Source organism: Perognathus longimembris, chromosome 17 (genome assembly GCF_023159225.1).
Source record: "Perognathus longimembris pacificus isolate PPM17 chromosome 17, ASM2315922v1, whole genome shotgun sequence".
NCBI classification, from domain to species: Eukaryota; Metazoa; Chordata; class Mammalia; order Rodentia; family Heteromyidae; genus Perognathus; species Perognathus longimembris.
In genome coordinates, this window is record NC_063177.1 from 24,221,619 (window position 1) to 24,241,779 (window position 20,161).

Here is a 20,161-nt window from a genome sequence, read left to right on the forward strand (position 1 = left end):
CACGCCCGCGGTCCTCAGCTTCTTCCGCCGCCGCCGCCGCGCGGGGGCCGCCTCGCCCCTTGCTGGCCACCGCCCCGTCGCCCTGATCTACCTCCAGTGGTTCGACATCTCTCCAGGGAGAGTCTGGAAATAAAAGTCTCTGGCTGGTCGTCGCTGCCGAAGACTTCGATGAAGAGGGGTCCCGGCGTGCCGAAAGGGTGTGGATGATCTCAGTCAGGAGTGTGGGAGAAGGATCTTTAAGCTGGAGTCAGAAGTTGTGAGTGGGAGATCAATTTCTTTGGTACAGGTGTGAATCTTGTCCCACCCACCTGCTGGCTGTTTGGTCTTGGGCCAGTCACTCACTCTCTCAAAAACTGCTTTTCTCCTCGAGAAATGATGATAAGATATGTAGCTCATGTGATTGCTGGGAGGATTTAATGAGTTAATAATACCTGGAAATAAATGGGTATGGTGCCTGAGATCATGCAAACAGTATGGAAAATAGTAGGTTGTAGTGGTGCGAACTTTGGCAAAGGATTTAGCCATTCCAAGCATCTGTTCCCTTGTCAAAAAAATGCGAACACAAGTCTGGGAATGTGGCTTAATGGTAGAGTGCTTGCCTAGCATGCAGGAAGCCCTAGGTTTGATTCCTCATTACCACAAAGACAGAAAAAGCTGGAAATGGCGCTGTGGCTCAAGTAGTAGAGTGCTAGCCTTAAGCAAAAGAATCTCCAGGACCCAGTGTCTAGGCCCCGAGTTCAAGCCCCGGGACTGGCAAAATAGTGATGATGATGATGATGATGGTGATGATGATGAAATATAATAGCACATGATATTTTCCAGAGTTTCGTGAAGATGGAAAAAGAAAATGAGTGTAAAATGCCTTATTTATTCCATAGGATGAGATGAAAAAGTTTCTTTCCTTCCTTCTCTCTCTCCCTCCCTCGCTCCCTTCTTGCCTTCCTTCCCTCCCTACCTTCCTTCCTTGCCTCCCTCCCTTCCTTTTTCCTCTCCCCTCTCTCATACTCTTCCTTTTTATTGTACTAGGGCTTGGATTCAGGACTTGGGCACTGTGTTTTAGCTTTTTCACTCAAAGCTGGCTTTACCACTTGAGCCACACCTCCACTTCCAGCATTTTGATCTCAGCCTCAGATCTCAGACTCCTAAGTAGCTAGGGTTATAGGAATAAGTCACCTACACGTGGCTGGATGAAAAGATTTCTGTGAAAACATTTGCTAAACTGATTCTGTGAAAAAGTGAAGCATTTGTTGCCTACCTTCTAAACTGAGCACGCATTGCCATCTCTCTTCTAGCCTATTCCACTCATCTGTAAAGTGCTAATGGAACCCTGGTGCCAACCCCTAGAGGTCCATGTCGGATTAGAGGGGCGTGTGTGTGTGTGTGTGTGTGTGTGTGTGTGTGTGTATGATAGTCTGGAGTCTATGAAGTACTAAGCAAAAATAATGCAGTGTTCTAAGCCTGAGGCTCAGGACCTCAATAGTGTGCAGAAGTTTTGTTCAATTTAGAAGACAGCCCACTGGGTAGAAGAATTGGAAAATGTTCTTTGAATGGTCATCTTTGAAACAGGAATTGCTGTGGTGACAGTAATAGGAAACAGGCCCTCTTTACCTTCCAACCAACCAGTCCTGGAAGAACCAATTAGAAATAGGTACTTCTCTGGATTAATGAGAAAAAAGCATCTGTGCATGGGGAAGACATCCTTGTGCCTGTCATCTACTGGTAGCACCAAGTTGAAAACGGATTTCTTTGCCCATCTGTGTCTCTACAGGTGCCCTCATGCACATCTGTAAGGAGCATCCCTTCCTGAGTGGCCACCTCAGAGAAAATAATGTTTGGACCTTGCCCTCAGAGAGCTTCCAGTCTTATTGGACAGACTAGAAATGAAGATTCTCAGGTAAGGGCCAGAGTGAAGCACTGTTGGCTGAAATAAAATCCTGTGGCAGCCCAGGAGAGAGATTTGTAAAAGGAGTAGGATAGACTTAGCAAATTTAAAAAAATAAAAGAAGAAAGAAAACCCCATCCCATTCAACTTGAATATCACATTACTAACAAATAATTCTTTTTTTATGACTTTTCAAGATTTTAATGTACAGTTCCAATCGGTGTCTGCTTCATTTTAGCTCCTTCACCACCAAACCTGGAGGCAGGGACTGCTTCAGCTTCTTGCCCTTCTCCTTGTCTGTGATGACCAGGGTGCACAGGTACCTGCTGCAGTGGACCTTGAACTTCACGTTGTCTTTGTTTTTCTTGATCTTGACGGACTTGGCATCCTTCTGCCTGGCCATGAACAGGAAACAAATAATTCGTTGGTATAGGTGGGTGCCATGCAATATTTGGATTCATCATAGTGGTTACTGGTGGCTCATGCCTGTAATCCTAGCTACTCCAGTATCTGAGATCTGCGAATCATGATTGGAAATTAGCCCAGGTAGGGAAATCCATGATTAACTTGTCTCCAGTTAGCCACCAAAAACCTAAAAATAAAGGTGTAGTTCAAGTGGTAAAGTATCAGCCTTTGATGGCAGTCTACTGTATGTGCCATTTGTGTGTGTGTGTGTGTGTGTGTGTGTGTGTGTGTGTGTGAATCAGAGGGAGATCTGAAGAGAAAAATAGAAGCCTAGAAAGGGCAGGCAGTTATCCAGAGTGGTAGGAGGGATTTGGAGTAGGGATTTTATTTTCATGAATTAAGTGTTTTTAATCAAAAAGCCAACAAGTTGTCTAGTTACAATTCTCTCTCCCCCGCCCCCCCCCCAAAAAATCCCCACATGAACTTGGTAGTAACTGAGTCTCCAGCAACATATTCAAAGTTGAGAAGATTAAAAATGAACAAGAAAGAGTCCTCAGGTCCAATTAAGAGCCCTGCTTCATACATACCAGTTGTCCTGGCTAGAGTCAACCTAAAAGCCCCACCAAGAACATTAACTTCAAGTAGCTTTTTTCCAGTTTCCAATTTGTGAATAGAGACATATTTTGTTAATTCTATCAGAAAATTTGTTGCAACTTATTTACAATGCCAACTTCTAAAAGCTTAACCAAAGTTAACTAGTCAATAAACTAGGCAGAAATTGCTCTACAGAGAGAAATCCTAAAGTGCCACTTTCCACAGAGAACCCAATTGTTTGTTTTATTTTGCGTAAAGAAAAGAGAAGCTTTTGCTTGGACTAGAAGAAACTCAGTTGTAAGTTTGGGATGTGTATTCAAACTACACATGCACTTTACAACTAGGCCATATTCCTCAGCCCTGGAGTAGGGATTTTTTTTTTTTTTGCCAGTAATGGGGCTTGAACTCAGGGCCTGAGCACTGTCCCTGGCCTCTTTTTGCTCAAGGCTAGCACTCTGCCACTTGAGCCACAGCACCACCTCTGGCTTTTTCTTTTTTTGGCCAGTCCTGGGCCTTGAACTCAGGGCCTGAGCACTGTCCCTGGCTTCTTCTTGCTCAAGGCTAGCACACTGCCACTAGAGCCACAGCGCCACTTCTGGCCGTTTTCTGTATATGTGGTGCTGGGGAATCGAACCCAGTGCCTCATGTATACCAGGCAAGTATTCTTGCCACTAGGCCATATCCCCAGCCCCACCTCTGGCTTTTTCTATATATGTGGTACTGAGGAATCGAACCCAGGGCTTCACGTATACGAGACAAGCACTTTTACCACTAGGACATATTCCCAGCCCGGGAGTAGGGATTTTTAAAGCAGATTGTGACAATTACTTGCTGATAAGTCCCTGTATCAATCCAATATTATTATTCTTTCTCTGGTAGGAGTAGGGGTGGGGATAGGAATGAGGAATTCGAACAAACAATAATGATTTCTTTGTTGTGGTTGTTGGTTGTGGGGCTTTAACTCTGGGCCTGGGCGCTGTCCCTGAGCTCCTTTGCTCAAGGCTAGTGCTCTACCACTTGAGCCTTAGCACCACTTCTGGCTTTTTCTGAGTAGTTTATTGGAGATGAGTCTTATGGACTTTCCTGCCTAGGCTGGCTTCAAACCGTAATCCTCAGATCTCAGCCTCCTGAGTAGCTAGGATTACAGGTGTGAGCCACTGGCTCCCAGCAACAATAATGATCAGTACTTGTAAATTTCACATGTGTAATGAATCTTTGAAACCTCATTATTGAGAATGCTACTATTATGAGCATCCCTATCTTCTTTCTCTTAAGTGTGTGTGTATGTGCTGGTACTGGAGCTTGATCTCAGGGCCTGGATGCTGTCCCTTAGCATTTTTGCTAAGGGACATTATGGGCAACTCTACCACTTGGTCCACAGCTCCACTTCTAGCTTAGCTTTCTGGTTATCTGAATTGAAGAGTCTCATGAATCCAGTTACAATCTTCAGATCTCAGTCTCCTGAGTAGCTAGGATTACAGAGCAGCATCCTTATTTTTAAAAGAGAAATAAACGGAGACAAAGAGAATTATTATTTTTGTTGTTGTTGTTTTTGGCCATGGGGCTTGAACTCTGGGCCTGGGTGCTATCCCTGAGCTCTTCAGCTCAAGGTTAGTGCTCTACCACGACAGCACTTCTGGCTTTCTGGTGGTTAACTGGAGATAAAGAATCTCTTGCCTGGGCTGGCTTTGAGTTGCAATCTACCAATTATTTTGTTTGCCCAAGGTCATAAATGGAGCCAGGATTCAAACCTGCACAGTATACTCCAGATCTTTGACCCTTAAACACTATATTATCTTGACTGAGGTCATATTTCTTAAATGGGATTCTCAAGTCACCTGAAGCGAATCATCAAAAGCACTTATTAAAAATTTGTATTCCTGGCTAGGGATGTAGTTTAGGGGTACAGGGTTTTTCTGACATGCACAAGGTCCTGGATTTGATCCCAGCATCCCCCCTTCACCCCCCCAAAAAAAAACAAACACAAGGATTTCTGATTCCTGTGACCTATTTCAGACTTCGAAATCATTAGCTACTCGATAGCACAGTTCAAGAGGAAGACAGCTCTGGGTTTACCCACGGTCTAGCGCTCACCTTTCCTCTTGCTCTATCTTGACTGAGCAGTTTCTGACCCAGCTGGACTGGCAGACTTTACTACCCGTCCTCTTCCCAAAGAGCTGCCTCCCTCTCCTTTCCACCCGCAGGTCTGAAGCGTGGCTCATCCCCTCAGGGCCTCCAAGCCCTCCCAAGAGTGGACAGGTCTTCTCTAGACCTCATGCCAGGCCTGCCAAGGGGAGTAGCTAGCAACTTCCCCTCCAGACCATTCTTCCTGCTCTGACAGAAGGCCACCACAGGTTCCCATGAGTGGAGCAGGACCTGGGAATCTGGATGAGAAATCTCCGTGTCTCCATTTCTCACTTGGTAGGAAGAACAATCAGCCTAGACTCTGCCCTTTCTATCTCCCCAGGAAGTCTGTAGAACATGAAGCATATGGTATCAGACAGAATTCTTGGCTCTGAAAAAAGGCACTCAGCATGGACCAACCTCAAGAACAGGTGTAATGGAGACAAAGCATGAGTTTGAGAGAGCTGAGGAGGCTTTCCTTGGGGCTGTGAGGATTCCACCTGGGATAATGTACATTCATTGCTGTCAGTAGCCTCCACATTTTTAGCTGTGATGCAGTTTCTGAAGCTCTGACTTCCTAGTAACTGCCTCTGCCCTCCATGGAAGCCAACTGTCCCCTCTCTAGCACAGCAGATGCAGTATCATGAGCCTTGGTCATGTTCACAAGTGTAGTACCTGCCTGTCTGCCTTTCTGAACACAAGCACACAATCATGTGAATCTGGAAAAGGCAAGACATTTGGGGAGAGAAGTGGTTTTCCATCTTGACCCTTTCACCTATGTGACCTTTGCAGCTTTACCTCTCTGAGTTTCTGCCATTTTCAAATGGGATCAAGAGAATGTTTGTCTTTTTCTACAATACTGACATGCTTTGGGGAGCGAGCTGGATAATTAGTATCTTTGACCCCATAAAATGCTGGCTCTTGGATGGAAAGATGTAAGTGTGCACTCATGTATTTTATTTTTTTGCCGTTTCACACCTGAGCATACTCACATCCTGGCAACATAGCCCAGAACAATCACAGCGGCACCTTCCACACCAGGCAATGCTCTCCAGCTCAGAACAGGCCTGTCTTTTCTAATGTACATCATGGTTAAACACAGTGTAAGTTTCTTCTGCTTTGTTTTTTACTCACAATCAGGACCCAGGAGATTTGTAAGGAGCACAATAAAAGCCTGGCCAATCTGGCCCGGTGCCCCATTTCCCGTCCACATTAGAGGCTGTCTGCCCGGCAGGCATCTGGCCTGAAAGGCTGGGCCAAGACCTGCTCAGCATCTGCTACTTTGCTTTAGAGACCTGCTAACAGGAAAGTGTCTGGTTCCTTTCCACCCCAAACAGGAAACGCCTGCCACAGTCAGAGGACAGGATAGGGCAGCTGGGTCACTTATAAGGAGTCTCCTGCTTAGGTACCTGGCCCTGGGAGGCCTGCTCTCTAGGAAGGCCAGAGGAACTGGGCTCCGGTGACACTTCCCTGGGGAACAGAGGGAGGAGAGGGTGGTGACAATGGCCACATTCTATCTGGAGCACTTGGCTCAGCGTGGCTGTCATTCTTTCAACAAATACTCATGGGACACTTTGTGAGGTGTCATAGGAAAGTTCTAGATGAGTTCTTGAATCTTGAGGAGTTTACTGACAAGTCAGAAATATGAGTCATGTGGTTTTGTTATTGTTTTCATTTATTTGTTTGTTCATTAAACACAAGGTTTTCTTCCTTCCTTAAAAAATGCCTATTGTTTTGGGCACTGTGGTAGACATTGGAGGGTTAGAGGGGAAGTATGTCACACCTAGTTCGAGAACAAATTGACAAAATATGAAAGCTTTGAATTTTGTGGTCTGACCATTGAGGTCCACAGGATTCCACTGTGGCCTGGGGTTCTGTGGTCTGACCGTAAGCTCTCCTTGCTTCCCTTCCCCTGCCTTGCCACTGACAGTCTACAGCATTCTCCAAACATTAGCCAGAGATACTCTGGTAAAACAGGTCAGGTGTCTGCTCAAATGGCTCTCTCAGATGACTACCTTTCAAGCTAAGTAAATTGTCAGTCCTGATACTGTCCTTACAAAGCCTACACTAGGGGGCTGGGAATATGGCCTAGTGGTAAAGGGCTCGCCTTGTATACATGAAGCCCTGGGTTCGATTTCTCAACACCACATATCTATAGAAAAAGCTGGAAGTGGCGCTGTGGCTCAAGTGGTAGAGTGCTAGCCTTGAGCAAAAAGAAGCCAGGGACAGTGCTCAGGCCCTGAGTTCAAGCTCCAGGACTGGCAAAAAACAAACCAAAGCCTACAGCAGTGGTGGGATGGGATGACAAGCTAAACAGGCAGTACAGGAGAAACTGTGACAAACTGAAAAACAGGGAGAAAAATACTTCCTTATATGTAAGGAACACACAAAAACAACACAACTCTGCCAGCCACAGATTGGAGGGACAAGGACAGGAAGCAGGTTCTATAGCCCAGGAGCCAGGGTTACCATAGAAACTAGAGCTCTGGACATCCCTGGTAAGTATAGCCCTTCTCTGTGGCTGGGATAGAAGACATATCTTCATCCCCTTCTAATTTTCCTTTCGTTTTCTTTGCAAGACTGGGAATAGAACCAGAGGCCTAGAGCATTCTAGACAGTACCTCTAGTCCTTCAGGAAGGAATTGTTTGAACTGAAACAACACAATCTTCAGGGATGGGTGCAAGCTCCTCAAGTATAGAATGTGTTGGAGGTAAATAGGTCTTGGTGTAGAACCAAGACCTTCTTGAAAATCTGTTAGAGATGATGTACTGATTATTGCAAATATAACCATTCTCAAGAGAGTCATCTATGAGGCAAAAAAAAAAAAACCCTTCAAGTCAGGAGGCACAGCACAACTTGCAGTCTGTGGTGGGGAAAGAAGCCTCAGAGCAGTGTGGACCAGGAAGGAATTTCAACTTGGAGAGAGGAGGAACACTATGAATAGATCTCTGAGCTTAGCTTAAAGGCCCAGTAGGAGCTATGCTTTTGTCCAAAATTGGCTATGTGAACTTGCTAAAGAATTTCATCTTTCAGAGCTTCAGGGTTCATCATCTACAAAATATGGAAAACAGCAATATCTATTTTTCTCATCCTTTCCTTTCCCCTCCAGCTTCCTTATATAGTGGTGGTAGGGGTGGGGTAGGGAAAAAAACCCAGCAGCCCCATTACATTTGTGTCAATCTTGATGTAATCCATTATACAAATGAAGGACTGGATTTGTACCAGTCACAGGTCTTCTGGTACTGCACTTGTGCTTTGGATACTGGCATGACCTAGCTGGTAGGCCTTTGCTGAAATCAGCCACCCTGGAGAAGGGTCTAGTAAGTGTCACTTAGGAAGTTGTCTTCCCAGTGCTCAGTATCTCAGTACATTTAAAGGCAAAAGTAATCTTATAAATAGGTGCTTATAGCAAAGGTTTATAATAGTTTAACATTATTTAACAATGCTTAACTTCTATCACAGTGTCCCAGGGAGAGATGGGTCTGTACAATCTATTTCAGTGATATAAACAATGAGTCAATGATGAGTAATACTCCCTGTATTTCATACTTTAACCCTCTGCCTGCCCTAAATACCTAAAACATTCCCTTCTTCCCGTTGTAGCCAGATTCTTTCCTGATATTGCACATGCTTATCTCCTCTGGACTGCCATCCTCAATATGGATGCTGAACAATTCATGGCTCTGTCATAACTTTTATTCCTGTAACTTTGCTTGTTCTGCATCTCCCTGGAAAACAGCAATTATCTATTTCCTATTTGCAGGGAGGGGGTTCATTGGCCCCTCTAGAGGTATAATGAAAAGAGATGGCCTCATTTTTTTCTTATCTAAAGGCATTAATTATGAACTTACTCTTTCCCTTCCATTTCATCCTTTTCTTCTTCCCTGGTACCATGAATGATACCTTCATCTGGCCACTTCTGCATGCAGGAAACCCAAAAGTTACCCCAGTCTACTCTCTCTGGGCTAGTCCTTTCCAACCAAACAGATCACCAGCTCCTGTCTGGTCTAGCCCAAAGTATATCTGGGAATATCTGCACCTGACCTCCATCTCCACAGCTATGAATCCATCCCTCAGCACTCTGATATCTCATTAGATGATTTCTTTGATCATTTAAAAAAATTTTTTTTGCCAGACCTGGGGCTTGAACTCAGTGCATGGGCACTGTCCCTGGCTTCTTTTTGCTCAAGGCTAGCACTCTACACTTGAGCCACAGCGCCACTTCCAGATGCCTTTTTCTGCTTGTATGGTACTAAGGAATCCAACCCAGGGCTTTATGCATGCTGGGCAAGCACTCTACCACTAAGCCACATTCCCAGCTCACTTAATTGGTTTCTAGGCTCATCTCCATGCATCCTTTATTCTGTTGCTGGAAAAATACAAATCTGATATTACTTTTGGTTAAATCCTTGGGTGGGTGATTCTTACTACCTTCAAGATAAAAGTTCAAACTCAAGTGTACTTTGCAAGGTTTCAGCTATTTCGCCTCTTTTCTGGCATGGTCTCTCCCTACTGTCCTCTGGAGGCTATACTCTAAACATTTCTGATTACTTGAGACACACTGAATTACTTTTTCTACAACTAGTCTGGACATATTTTTGTCCACATTTTCAACTCAGTCAACTGGAGTTTTCAACACAGTTACCTGGAGTTTGGCGCAGATAGCACACACTCTGGGAAAATGTCCTTGTCTTGTTAGTTTTTTGAGCTTTCTCAGCCCCAACCCTTTATCATTGAGCTGCCTGTATGTATACCATTATGACTAAATCTTACCAACCCGGGCGATTCACTTGGTCCTTTACTCTCTGTATGGCCCAAGGCAAGTGAATTCTACTTTATCTTGCAACATGGGGAAAAATTTCATCAGTCTGTTTTGAGGCTTAGATGACGTAACTGTTATGGTAGTACTAAGAAATAGAGCTCTGAGTCCATTCTCGAGGTCAGGATTTTGTGTGCTGGTACTGGGTGGCAGGTACTGGGTCTTGAACGCAGGGCCCATTCCTTAGCGTTTCCAAGTTTCTGGCTGGCTCTCTGTGACTTGAGCCACAAGTCCCTACTTCTGGCTTTTTGGTGGGCTGCTCACACTGGCCTGGAACTGCAATCCTCAGGCAGATGCGAGCCACCGCTCCTTTCCAGTCTCACCTAGGTATTCAGATCCGCAAGGTAGTTACTCATCCCAGGTCCTGAGGCGATCAAGTACCAAAGTTCGTCAGGAGCTCGGCTCGGTGGGGCTCTGACTCCGAACGCCCCCAGGTGGCTCCAGCGCGAATCCAATAGGCGAGAGAGACCGAGAGTTTGGGCCATACCATCCCAAACTTGAGGGGAGGATAGAGAATTTCCAAATAAATAGCTTGTGTTTATGAGGTGCCTTCTACTTAGTTTATTAACCTTGAGTTCTGAAAGCTCCAAATAAAGTGAGAAATAAGATAGTAAACGGGACAGAAACAAGAGTTGGACCCAACTTCCTCCCCCATTCTTACAATAATCTTGGTACTTTCCTTTCTCGGTTCCCTCTCAATAGTGGTATAGTCCATAGAGGGGAGAACCGGGAGAGATTCAGGGGCCAGAAGCTAGTGATAGTGAAGAACTACCCCTCTTTCTGTGGCTCTATGGTACGGTCTGCTTTCCGTTGATTGGCTGCCGAGGCCCCGCAGTAGGCTTCGGCCCGCCGCGCAGCCCTCAGAACAGCTCCGGCCGCCGTGCCGCCTGGCTTTCGTTTTCCTTGTTCTCCGCGGGCTGTGGGGGCTCCGCGCCGCGGCCGTTAGTCATGTCGGGTAGGTGACGCCTTCAGCAAGCAGCGGCAGCGGTCTGGAGGGGTTGGGCCGTCTTCCCGCCCTACCGGAGGGCCGTGAGGGCTAGCCTCCGGCTTGAGGGAGGCTTGGGTGGGGGGGCGGCCTCGGCGCCGCCATGTTGGAAGCACGCACGCTTTCAACGCTCTCTGGCTGCAAATCCCCGCGGGAGCGCTTCGGAGCCTCTGCTTTGGACCCCTGTCCTTGGAACCTGAGGAGACGTGTCGCTCCCGGGGAGGGATGTGTGTGTGTGTGTGTGTGTGTGTGTGTGTGTGAGTTGGGGGGCGGAGGCCGTCTACGCCATCCTAGGGGCGGGGAGGGGAAGTTAGGGGGGGGTCGAGGAAACACAGGCTTTTGGTTCTCCGTTCGCCTCACATCACTCAGCGAGGCTTCGGGCCGGACACTTCACCTCCTCGTTCCTCAGTTTTCCCGTCTGCGAAGTGGAGCTGAGCCTTCCTGACTCCCCCGTTCATCAGGTGGGGGCCTGGACGCTCAGGGAGCCCTTTCAAAGGACATTGCCTCTTACACGAGATCACGCTTCTCGCCATTACCTCTGCAATAACCACCCGGATTCGAGTTGAGGGCGGGTGTGTGTATGTGTGTATAATTCAGCTTCCTCTGTCGTTTTATCTTCCTTCTCCAGTTAAATCTGAAAGCACTTGGAAGTGAACTTTGCCGCTTAATCTTGACAAAACCATGTAGGTGTTAGCGGCTTCCCCCTTAAAACATACAGACCAAAGCAAAGGCAATTGCTTCTTCGAAGAAGTTAAATTGGTCGAAAAAAGTTAAGTTGGCCTAAAAAAGGAGGCGTTGGGCCCATGTGGACAGCCAGTTGGGATCCTGCTAAACCAGAATGTGGAGGTCTTGATTTAGCAGGATCCCATCGCACAGGTCCTCTATTGTTGGGCCACATATTACATCCCACGTTACCCTGACCAGAGTATCCACGTGCTAGTAACTCATGACAGGTAACACTTTAATGTCGAGAAAAACATTTCCTGAAATCTTATGGTTTGGGTGAGACAAAAACCCGTTTTTTTTTTTTTTTTTGTACTGTGGGTCTTGAGCTCAGGGCCTAGACTCTGCCCCTTAGACCTTTTCTGCTGAAAGCTGCTGTTATGCCCCGTAAGCCACTGCTCCACTTGGGCTTTTTGGTGGTTAGTAGTTAATTGGATAGCAGTCTAATATATTTTTCTGCTCAGGCTGGCTTGGAACTGCGATCCTCAGAACTCAGCTTCCTAAATAGAATTACAGAGAGTCACCCGTGCCAGTCTTAGTTAAGTTTTATTAAGGGCTAACATAATGTTAATGAATCAAAACACTCAGTAATCTAGTCCACTAAAGAGATTGAAGTGTATGACCAAAGGAAAAACCCAACATTTGGAGCAGTCCAAATTAGCAAGAGAAGTTAGGAGAATTATATAATTTCCTTAGTCCTGACTGTAAGGAGCCAGAATATTGGGGATCTGATGGAAAAAAATCTGTAAACTGCATTGGATTTCAATTCCTGTTTAGTTCACAATCAAAAAAATAGATGTGTGTGTGTGTATGTACACACACATTTACCAGGCATATAATTCAGCATGAAATCTGGTAAAGCTCCAGAAAAGGATGCAGAAGTACTTCCTTATGAGGGTGTACGAATGCTTTACCCATGGCATAAAATATAAATAAAATATTACAGCCATGGGGAAATTTACAAACATGCAGTGTTCATTAAAACAGCCATGTTGGCTTGGAGATGTGGCTTAATTACTAGAGCACCAGCCAATGAGCTGCTGTGTCTGATACTGAGTTTGAGTGCTAGTCTGGCAACAAAAAGCAAAAGAAAATAGGCCCCCCCCCCTTTTTTTTTGAATGGGTCATGAGGCTTGAACTCTGGGCCTGGGCGCTGTCCCTGAGTGTTTCTGCTAAACGGTAGTAGTCTACCACTTTGAGCCACACCTCTACTTCTGGTTTTCTTATACTTGATTGTAGGTAAGAGTCTCAAGGACTTTCCTGCCCCAGCTGACTTCAAACTGTGATCCTCAGATCTCAGCCTCCTGAGTAGCTAGGATTACAAGAATGAACCGGGATGACTTTTTTTTTGAGACAAGCTCTCACATGTAGCCTGGAACTCATATCTTGTTTTAGCCTCCCAAGGGCTAAAACAGGCATATACTACCATGCTCCCAATTCCACCCCCCTCTCTTTTTTTTGGTTGTGGGCTTTGAACTCAAGGCTTGGGCACTGTTTTTGAGTTCTTGCTCAAGGCTAGCACTCTACCACTTGGAGCCACAGTGCCATTCCTAGTTTTCTGGTGGTTAACTGAAGATGAGAGTCTCTTGGACTCCTGCCCAGGCTGGCTCAGCCTCCTGAGTAGCTAGGATTACAGGTGTGAGCCACCGATGCCTGACTCCATATCTCAATTTCTAATGTAATTGTTGATGAAACATTTTTTCTTTTTATAGAGCTGGGTAGTTTTAACAATATTAAGTTTTTCGAAATGTGCCATTTGCAAAAATCAGATTTTATTATATTGTGGAAGAGAAACACCCCAGATATTTGTCACCTTTGATAATGAAGACTGGCTTTCTAGTATGCAAAAGACTAGTTAACATGCTTATTTCTAAATTAATGTTTAGTTAAGTGTTCAATTTAAGTTCTTTTTAGACTTGATATATAGTATTGGTACATTTTGTTATATGTATATAAAATACTTTTAACTTTGTATAATGTTTTCAACTTGGTTTTTTTTTTGTTAAATTAATAAACAACAGATTAAAGTCTCCCTAAGCAGCTAATACTATTAATAAGTTACATCCTTTAAGCATTCCAGAGTACACTTTTAAATCTAATATATCAAATTGATTCAACTACTACAAATGCCTGACAGGGAAGGCCAGTAAAATACAAATATTTGGGCTGAGGGTGCAGTTCAGTGGTAGATCCTTTGGGTAAGATCACTTAGGGCTCTGGGTTTGAGATTTTTTTTTTTTGCCAGTCCTGGGGCTAGGACTCAGGGCCTGAGCACTGTCCCTGGCTTCTTTTGCTCAAGGCTAGCAGTCTACACTTGAACTACAGCACCACTTCTGGCTTTTTCTATATATGTGGTGCTGAGGTATCAAACCTAGGCCTTCATGTATGTGAGGCAAGCACTCTACCACTAGGCCATATTCCCAGTGGGCTCTGGTTTTGATCCCAAGTACTGGAGGGAAAAGAAAAGAAAATCAACATACAAATGTGTGTATTTATATTATAAGGTAGAGTCTAATATTCGGATACTGTTTACAAAGGCGAATTGTCCGAGTTATTCATAAGTATAATGTCAGTTTTACATAGAAAACACAAAGTCAGAATACTTACCTTTTAAGCATTGTGGCAGACCAAGATATCCTGAAAATCATTTTATCCCTCAAGATGGAAAAACTTAAGGCAAGCCACCGCTGTCAAAAGTGAAGCAAAAGCCAGCATGGTGGGGTTAGAGCCAACTTGGCAACAGCCATGGAGAGAAGGGTATATGTCTCGTTTTGTTTTGTCTTAGTAATGTCTTATTTTTTATTTTGTATGTAACTATAAGGACAGGTGAAACCTGTTGGGGCTGTTATACCTAGGTAATTGGGACTGGAACCCTTATATTCTAGTCTTACAAGTGATGGAGTTGAAGGACTTATATTTTCAGTGAAGGAATAAAGTGTGAAAGAAAACCTTCCTACTAACATAAACAAGAAGGAAACTTGTACTCTTGGAAGAAATTTTACTGAGAATTTGTACTTGGGACTTGTGCTTCATAAAACCTTAACAGAAATTAACAAATTATTCTGGGCTGATAACATCTTGTGTTTCCTGGTGAAAAGTGAAAAACCTTTTTCTGAAGCAAACTTCACAGTTTAGATCACAAATAATGTGGGGAAAAAACAAACCTTAGAAAAGATGAATTCACAGTAAATTGTAGAAAATTCAGAGACAGTTGGTTAAATGAGATGAGTGGTAAAGAAGAAAGTGTTACTGTTAAAGTTGACTAAAAGTGAATCAGGCACCAGTGGCTCACACCTGTAATCCTAGCTATTTGGGATGCTGAGATCTGAGGACTGCAGTTCAAAGCCACCCTGGGCAGGAAAGTCCATGAGACTCTGATCTCCAATTAACCACCAGAAAGCTGAAAGTGGCTCTCTGGCTCAAAGTGGTAGAGCACTAGCCTTGAGTTAAAGAGCTCAGGGACAGTGTACAGGCCCAGATTCAAGCTCCACCCCCCCACCCCCCCAAATATGAATCAACCCCAAGACTATGATGGAATTAATGGCCATAGAAATTTGAAAAGGAACCAAGTATAAGTGGTTGTGTAAGTTGATAAAGTGTATAAGTTGAATAGCAAACCTAGCAGGAGGAATATTGATAGAATGTTATGATTTCCCCAGAACTCAGCTTAGAAAGAGATGAAAATGGAAGATGCTTTGAGTCTGGTGGTACATTTCAGTCATTCCAACATTCAGGAAGCTGAGACATGAGCCCCTTGAGTTTGAGGCCAGCGTATGCAAGACTGAAAAAAAGGAAGTTAAAATAGTTGACTACTTTAAAACAGGCAGTAACACAAGACAAATTTATGTGAATTGATTTGAAACTTAGATTATGAAATGCCAATAGCAAATCTACCAAGGAAATAGGGAGCAATTACAGTATAACTTTTCAGTTTTTGGTGCTGGTATTAGGTCTTGAACAAGAGTTCTTGTTAGAATTCTTGTTTAGCTTTCTTATGGCTGGCACTATCATTTGAGCTACACCATTAATCCATTGTCTTTCTGGTTGAAGCTTCTGCCCAGGCTGGCTTTGAACTGTAATCCTATAAAGGTCTCAGCCTCTTGAGTAGCTAACATTGCAGATGTGAGCCACATGCCTGGCTCAGAAGTTTTAAGAGGATGGAACATAATGAAACTATTCTTAGAATTTAAAGGTAGCATAACTTGATTGAGAACTGGGGCTTGAATTCGGCTTTGTGCTTGCTAGGCAGGCTCTCTACCATGTGAGTCATGTTTCCAGCATTGACTGAGAATGTTATACAGAACCAAACTCATGTTTATCTCCAGAAGACTCCAATAAGTCTTTGCTACATGAGCTAATATTGAATCAAGGAAGGAAAAATGGAATTCAAAGAATATTGTAGAAGAAAGATGGTAAATAAGTGACTACTGGCTATACATCAGGTATGAAAATGATTATGTGTAGAGATTAAAGAAGTTGATAGGTGAAATTGTGATTGGCATTGAGTTGTTGTTTTTTTTTTTTTGTCCTGGGGCTTGGATTTAGGGCCTGAGCACTGTCCCTGGCTTCTTCCCGCTCAAGGCTAGCACTCTGCCACCTGAGCCACAGCGCCCCTCCTGGCCGTTTTCCATATATGTGGTACTGGGGAATCGAACCGAGAGCTTGATGTGTAGGAGGCAAGTGCTCTTGCCACTAGGCCATATTCCCAGCCCCAAGCCCGAGATTCTTATCTCTAATTACCCAAAAAGCTGTAAGTGGAGTTGTGACTCAAGTGTTAGAGCACTAACCTTGAGCACAAAAGCTCAGGGATAGTGACTGTGTCCTGAGTTCAATACCCCCTCCTACTCCCCCCCAGCAAAAAAATGCTGTAATCCCAGCAGAGAGCTGGAGGATTAAGATTCAAGGTTAGTTCCAGCAAAAAGTTAGTGAGGCATCCTCTTCTCATTTCAATTTATAAGCCAGTCTTAGAGCCTATCATTTCACTATGTAGGATGCAGCCTGAGGCCAGTTCTGAGCAAAAATGTGAGATCCTACCAGGGCAAAATAAGAAAAAGCAGGTGTTTACAGTGAGAATATATAATATACATACTGTTCAGACACTATACCAAAAGCAAATGTCAAAAGGTAGAGGAAGGTTGACCAGGGAAACACCATCCTAATGATGATTGTATAACTGGTGTTAATTTTGATGTAATGTTAAAAGGAAGTTTACCAGATTTGTAGTTTTCTGTGCCTAATAATGTAGTCTCAAAAGATAGAAGCAAAAAAAATGACAAGAAATAGACAAATCAGGGCTGGGAATGTGATTTCATGGTAGAGTGCTTGCCTAGCATGCATGAAGCCCTGGGTTCTATTCCTCCGCGCTACAGAAACTGAAAAAACCAGAAGTGGCACTGTGGCCCAAGTGGTAGAGTACTAGCCTTGAGCACAGAGAGGCATAGGGACAGTGACCAGGTCCTGAGTTTAAGCCCCAGAACTGGCAAGGGAAAAAAAAAAGATTAATCTGCCTGCAATCAAATGGAAGTTACAAAGGTTTCCTGGGCTTGGTGCATGCATACCTGGGGATTCAGACTGAAGCAGGATTACAAGTTTTAGTTCAGCTACTGGGATTCTGTCTGAAAAACAAAAAAGACCTTTCAGCAATTAATAAATAAGGCAAGTATAACATGACCAAACACTAAAAACCTGGATAATGCTGCAAATTTACAGAATTTGCTTAAAATTTAGAAACTAATTCTTTTGAAGCACATATGGGATATACACGAAGAGGAAAAAGTCCTAACCCGCAAAGAATAATGTAGAAAATAACTTATTTTTTGCCTGTCGTGGGCCTTGAATTCAGGGTCTGGGCACTGTCCCTGAGCTTCTTTTGCTCAAGGGTAGCACTCAACCACTTGAGCCACAGCGCCTCTTCTGTCTTTTTCTGTTAATGTGGTACTGAGGAACCCAGGGCTTCATGCATGCTAGGCAAGCACTTTACCACTAAGCCACCTTCCCAGCCCTAGAAAGTAACTTTTTTTTTTTGATGATCTTTTATTTATTTATTTATTTATTTATTTATTTATTTTGCCTTGGACTCAGGGCCTGAGCACTGTCCCTGGCTTCTTTTTGCTCAATACTAGCACTCTGCCACTTGAGCCACAGCGCCACTTCTGGCCGTTTTCTATATATGTGGTGCTGGGGAATCGAACCCAGGGCTTCATGTATATAAGGCAGGTGCTCTTGCCACTAGGCCATATTCCCAGCCCCCTAGAAAGTAACTTTAAAACAGATTTACCCCTACACACTTTGTAAATTTAAAAGCATTTCTGAATGATTTAATTTCAAGAACAAGTTCAATGTCAAGTGATCATTTGTTTTAGATGCCTTAACATTTGTAAGCTGACGTTCTTTATCAAATATAACACATGAGCTGGTGGCTCATGCCCAGCTACTCAGGAGGCTGAGATATGAGGATTTGTGTTCTAAGTCAGCCCAGACAGGAAAGTCTGTGACTTATATCAGTTAACCACCAGAAAACTTGAAGTGGTGCTGTGGCTCAAGTAAGTGGTAGAGTGCTAGCCTTGCACAAAAGAGCTCAGGGACAGTGCCCTGACAGTGTAGACTAAAAAAGAGCATACATTGTATCACTGAGATGTTTATACTAGCGGCCAGATTTGCTGATCATAATGTGATCATAAGACATATTTCTATTCCTTGAAGTTTTTTTTTTTCTTTTTGTGTGCTGGTACTTAGATTTGCCCTCTGGACCAGCAGCTTTTTTATATTCAAGATTAGTGCTTTATCACTTGAGCCACAACTCCACTTCTAGCTTTTTTGGTACCTTACTGGAGATAGTGTCTCTGTCTTCCCTGCCTAGACTACAAGGAATTGTTATCCTCAGATCTTGGTCTCCTGAGTAGCTAGGACTACAGGTGTGAGCCACTAGCCCTCTGCTTCCTTGGAGATTTGTAATTTCAGAGACCTGAAAGAACCAAGGACGGAGTTAAGGATCTAAGTACTTATTTGAGATAACATTACATAGTTTAGTTGCTGTATGTTTTATAGTTTTGCCTAAATCAAAGAAGACACTGGCGTATTTGACTGGATTCTTAGTGGGAGAACCAATATCGCAGGTTTACAGTTTAAGCCTCACTCCTTCACTCTACCATAATTGTTTTCACTCTGATTTATGTGAAGCAAAATTTTTTGCCATTTGATAGATGCATTTATTCTTTTTATGGTCCAGTTAGATACAGTCGTATCATTTTCCTGTGGGGATTTTTTTGTGGTAGTTAAGCTACAACTAGCCATTTAATTATGGAGACAGCAGTAAATGTATATTTTATATAATTAAAAAAATTTAGGTAGCCTAATGCCTTTTGTGTTCATAAAAATTGTCAAATTTAAGTCTTAAAATTAAGAGTTTCAAAAAACAGGTATCTTTGTGTGTGTGTGTGTGTGTACATGTACGTCTGTACGTGCGTGTGTGCATGCTCGCCAGCACTGGGGTCTGAACTTGGCCTTATGCTTTCACTTGGCTCTTCACTGAAGGCTGGCACTCTACCACTTGAACCATACCTTCCTTTCAGGTTGGGGATCTTCACTGGGGAATTGTGGCTAACCTGTGTCCCCCACTTATATGACCAGTAGCAAATATCTTTATGGCAGCTTTATAGTAATTGGACAAAAAAGTATTACTGATATTATTTGGTTTTGAGGAAGGTTTTAGAATTGTTGGACAAATGTATGTTTAAGATTGAGGCGGATCCTATAGCAGGTTGAGACAGTTTTTTTTACAGTTCGTGTGTGCTGGGGCTTGAACTCAGGGCTGCATACTTTCCCTTGGTTTTTTTGTTCAGTGTTGGTGCTCATACCTCTGTATCTGGCTTTTTGGTGGCTGGCTTTGGACCATGATACTCAGACCTCAGCCTCCTGAGCAGATAAAGTTACAGGTGTAAGCTACTGGCACCTGCTTATTTTATAACTGTAAAATATTTCATGTAATATTGATCTTGTTCATTCAAGTGGACAGGCCATTTGTTTGACTTTGACTAGAAGTCTAATGGATAAAGAGCCTCTTTAACAGTGGGAAGCCTAAAACAGTAGGTCCAAGCACAAAGTGGGGCAAGAAATGAGACTCTGATCTTAAAAATAACTATTGTAGCCTGGTGTTGGCTCACACCTGCAGTCCTAGCTACTGAGAAGGTTGAGATCTGAGGATCACAGTTCAGAGCCAGCCTGGGCTCCAATTAGCCCCCAGAAAACCAGAAGTGCTGTTGTTCAAAGGGGTAGAGAGCTAGCCTTGAGCAAAAAGAGCTCAAGGACAATGCCCAGCTACTGAGTTCAAGCCCTACTGACAAAAACAAAACAAAAACCCAATGTAGAAGGGCACTTGTGGCTTATGCTTATAATTCTAGCTACTTAGGAGGCTAAATCTGATAATAGCAGTTTGGAACCAGCCTGAGCTGGTTCTGTAAGACCAGTACCTCCATTTAAACAGTGAAGAGCCAGAAGTGGAGAAGTGGCTCAGGTGGTGGAGTGCCAGCTATGAGCAGGAAAATCCCAAGGGAGAATGCAAGGTTGGAGTTCAAGCCCCAGGACTGGCAAAAAATAAAACATCCACACAATAACCAGTGCAACCAAAAG

The 20,161-nt window shown here is 43.8% G+C and overlaps 1 protein-coding gene across 1 annotated transcript in view; it reads left to right on the forward strand.

Annotated features, from left to right (window-relative positions):
* Nucleotides 1–10,669: 10,669 nt before the first annotated feature.
* Nucleotides 10,670–20,161, forward strand: part of Taf15 (TATA-box binding protein associated factor 15) — a 35,569-nt gene continuing 26,077 nt past the window's right edge. Inside the window, exon 1 of the mRNA XM_048365288.1 lies at nucleotides 10,670–10,780. Within this exon, the coding sequence (XP_048221245.1) occupies nucleotides 10,774–10,780 (7 nt within the window). The 5' untranslated portion in view covers nucleotides 10,670–10,773. The remainder of the gene's footprint in view (nucleotides 10,781–20,161) is intronic.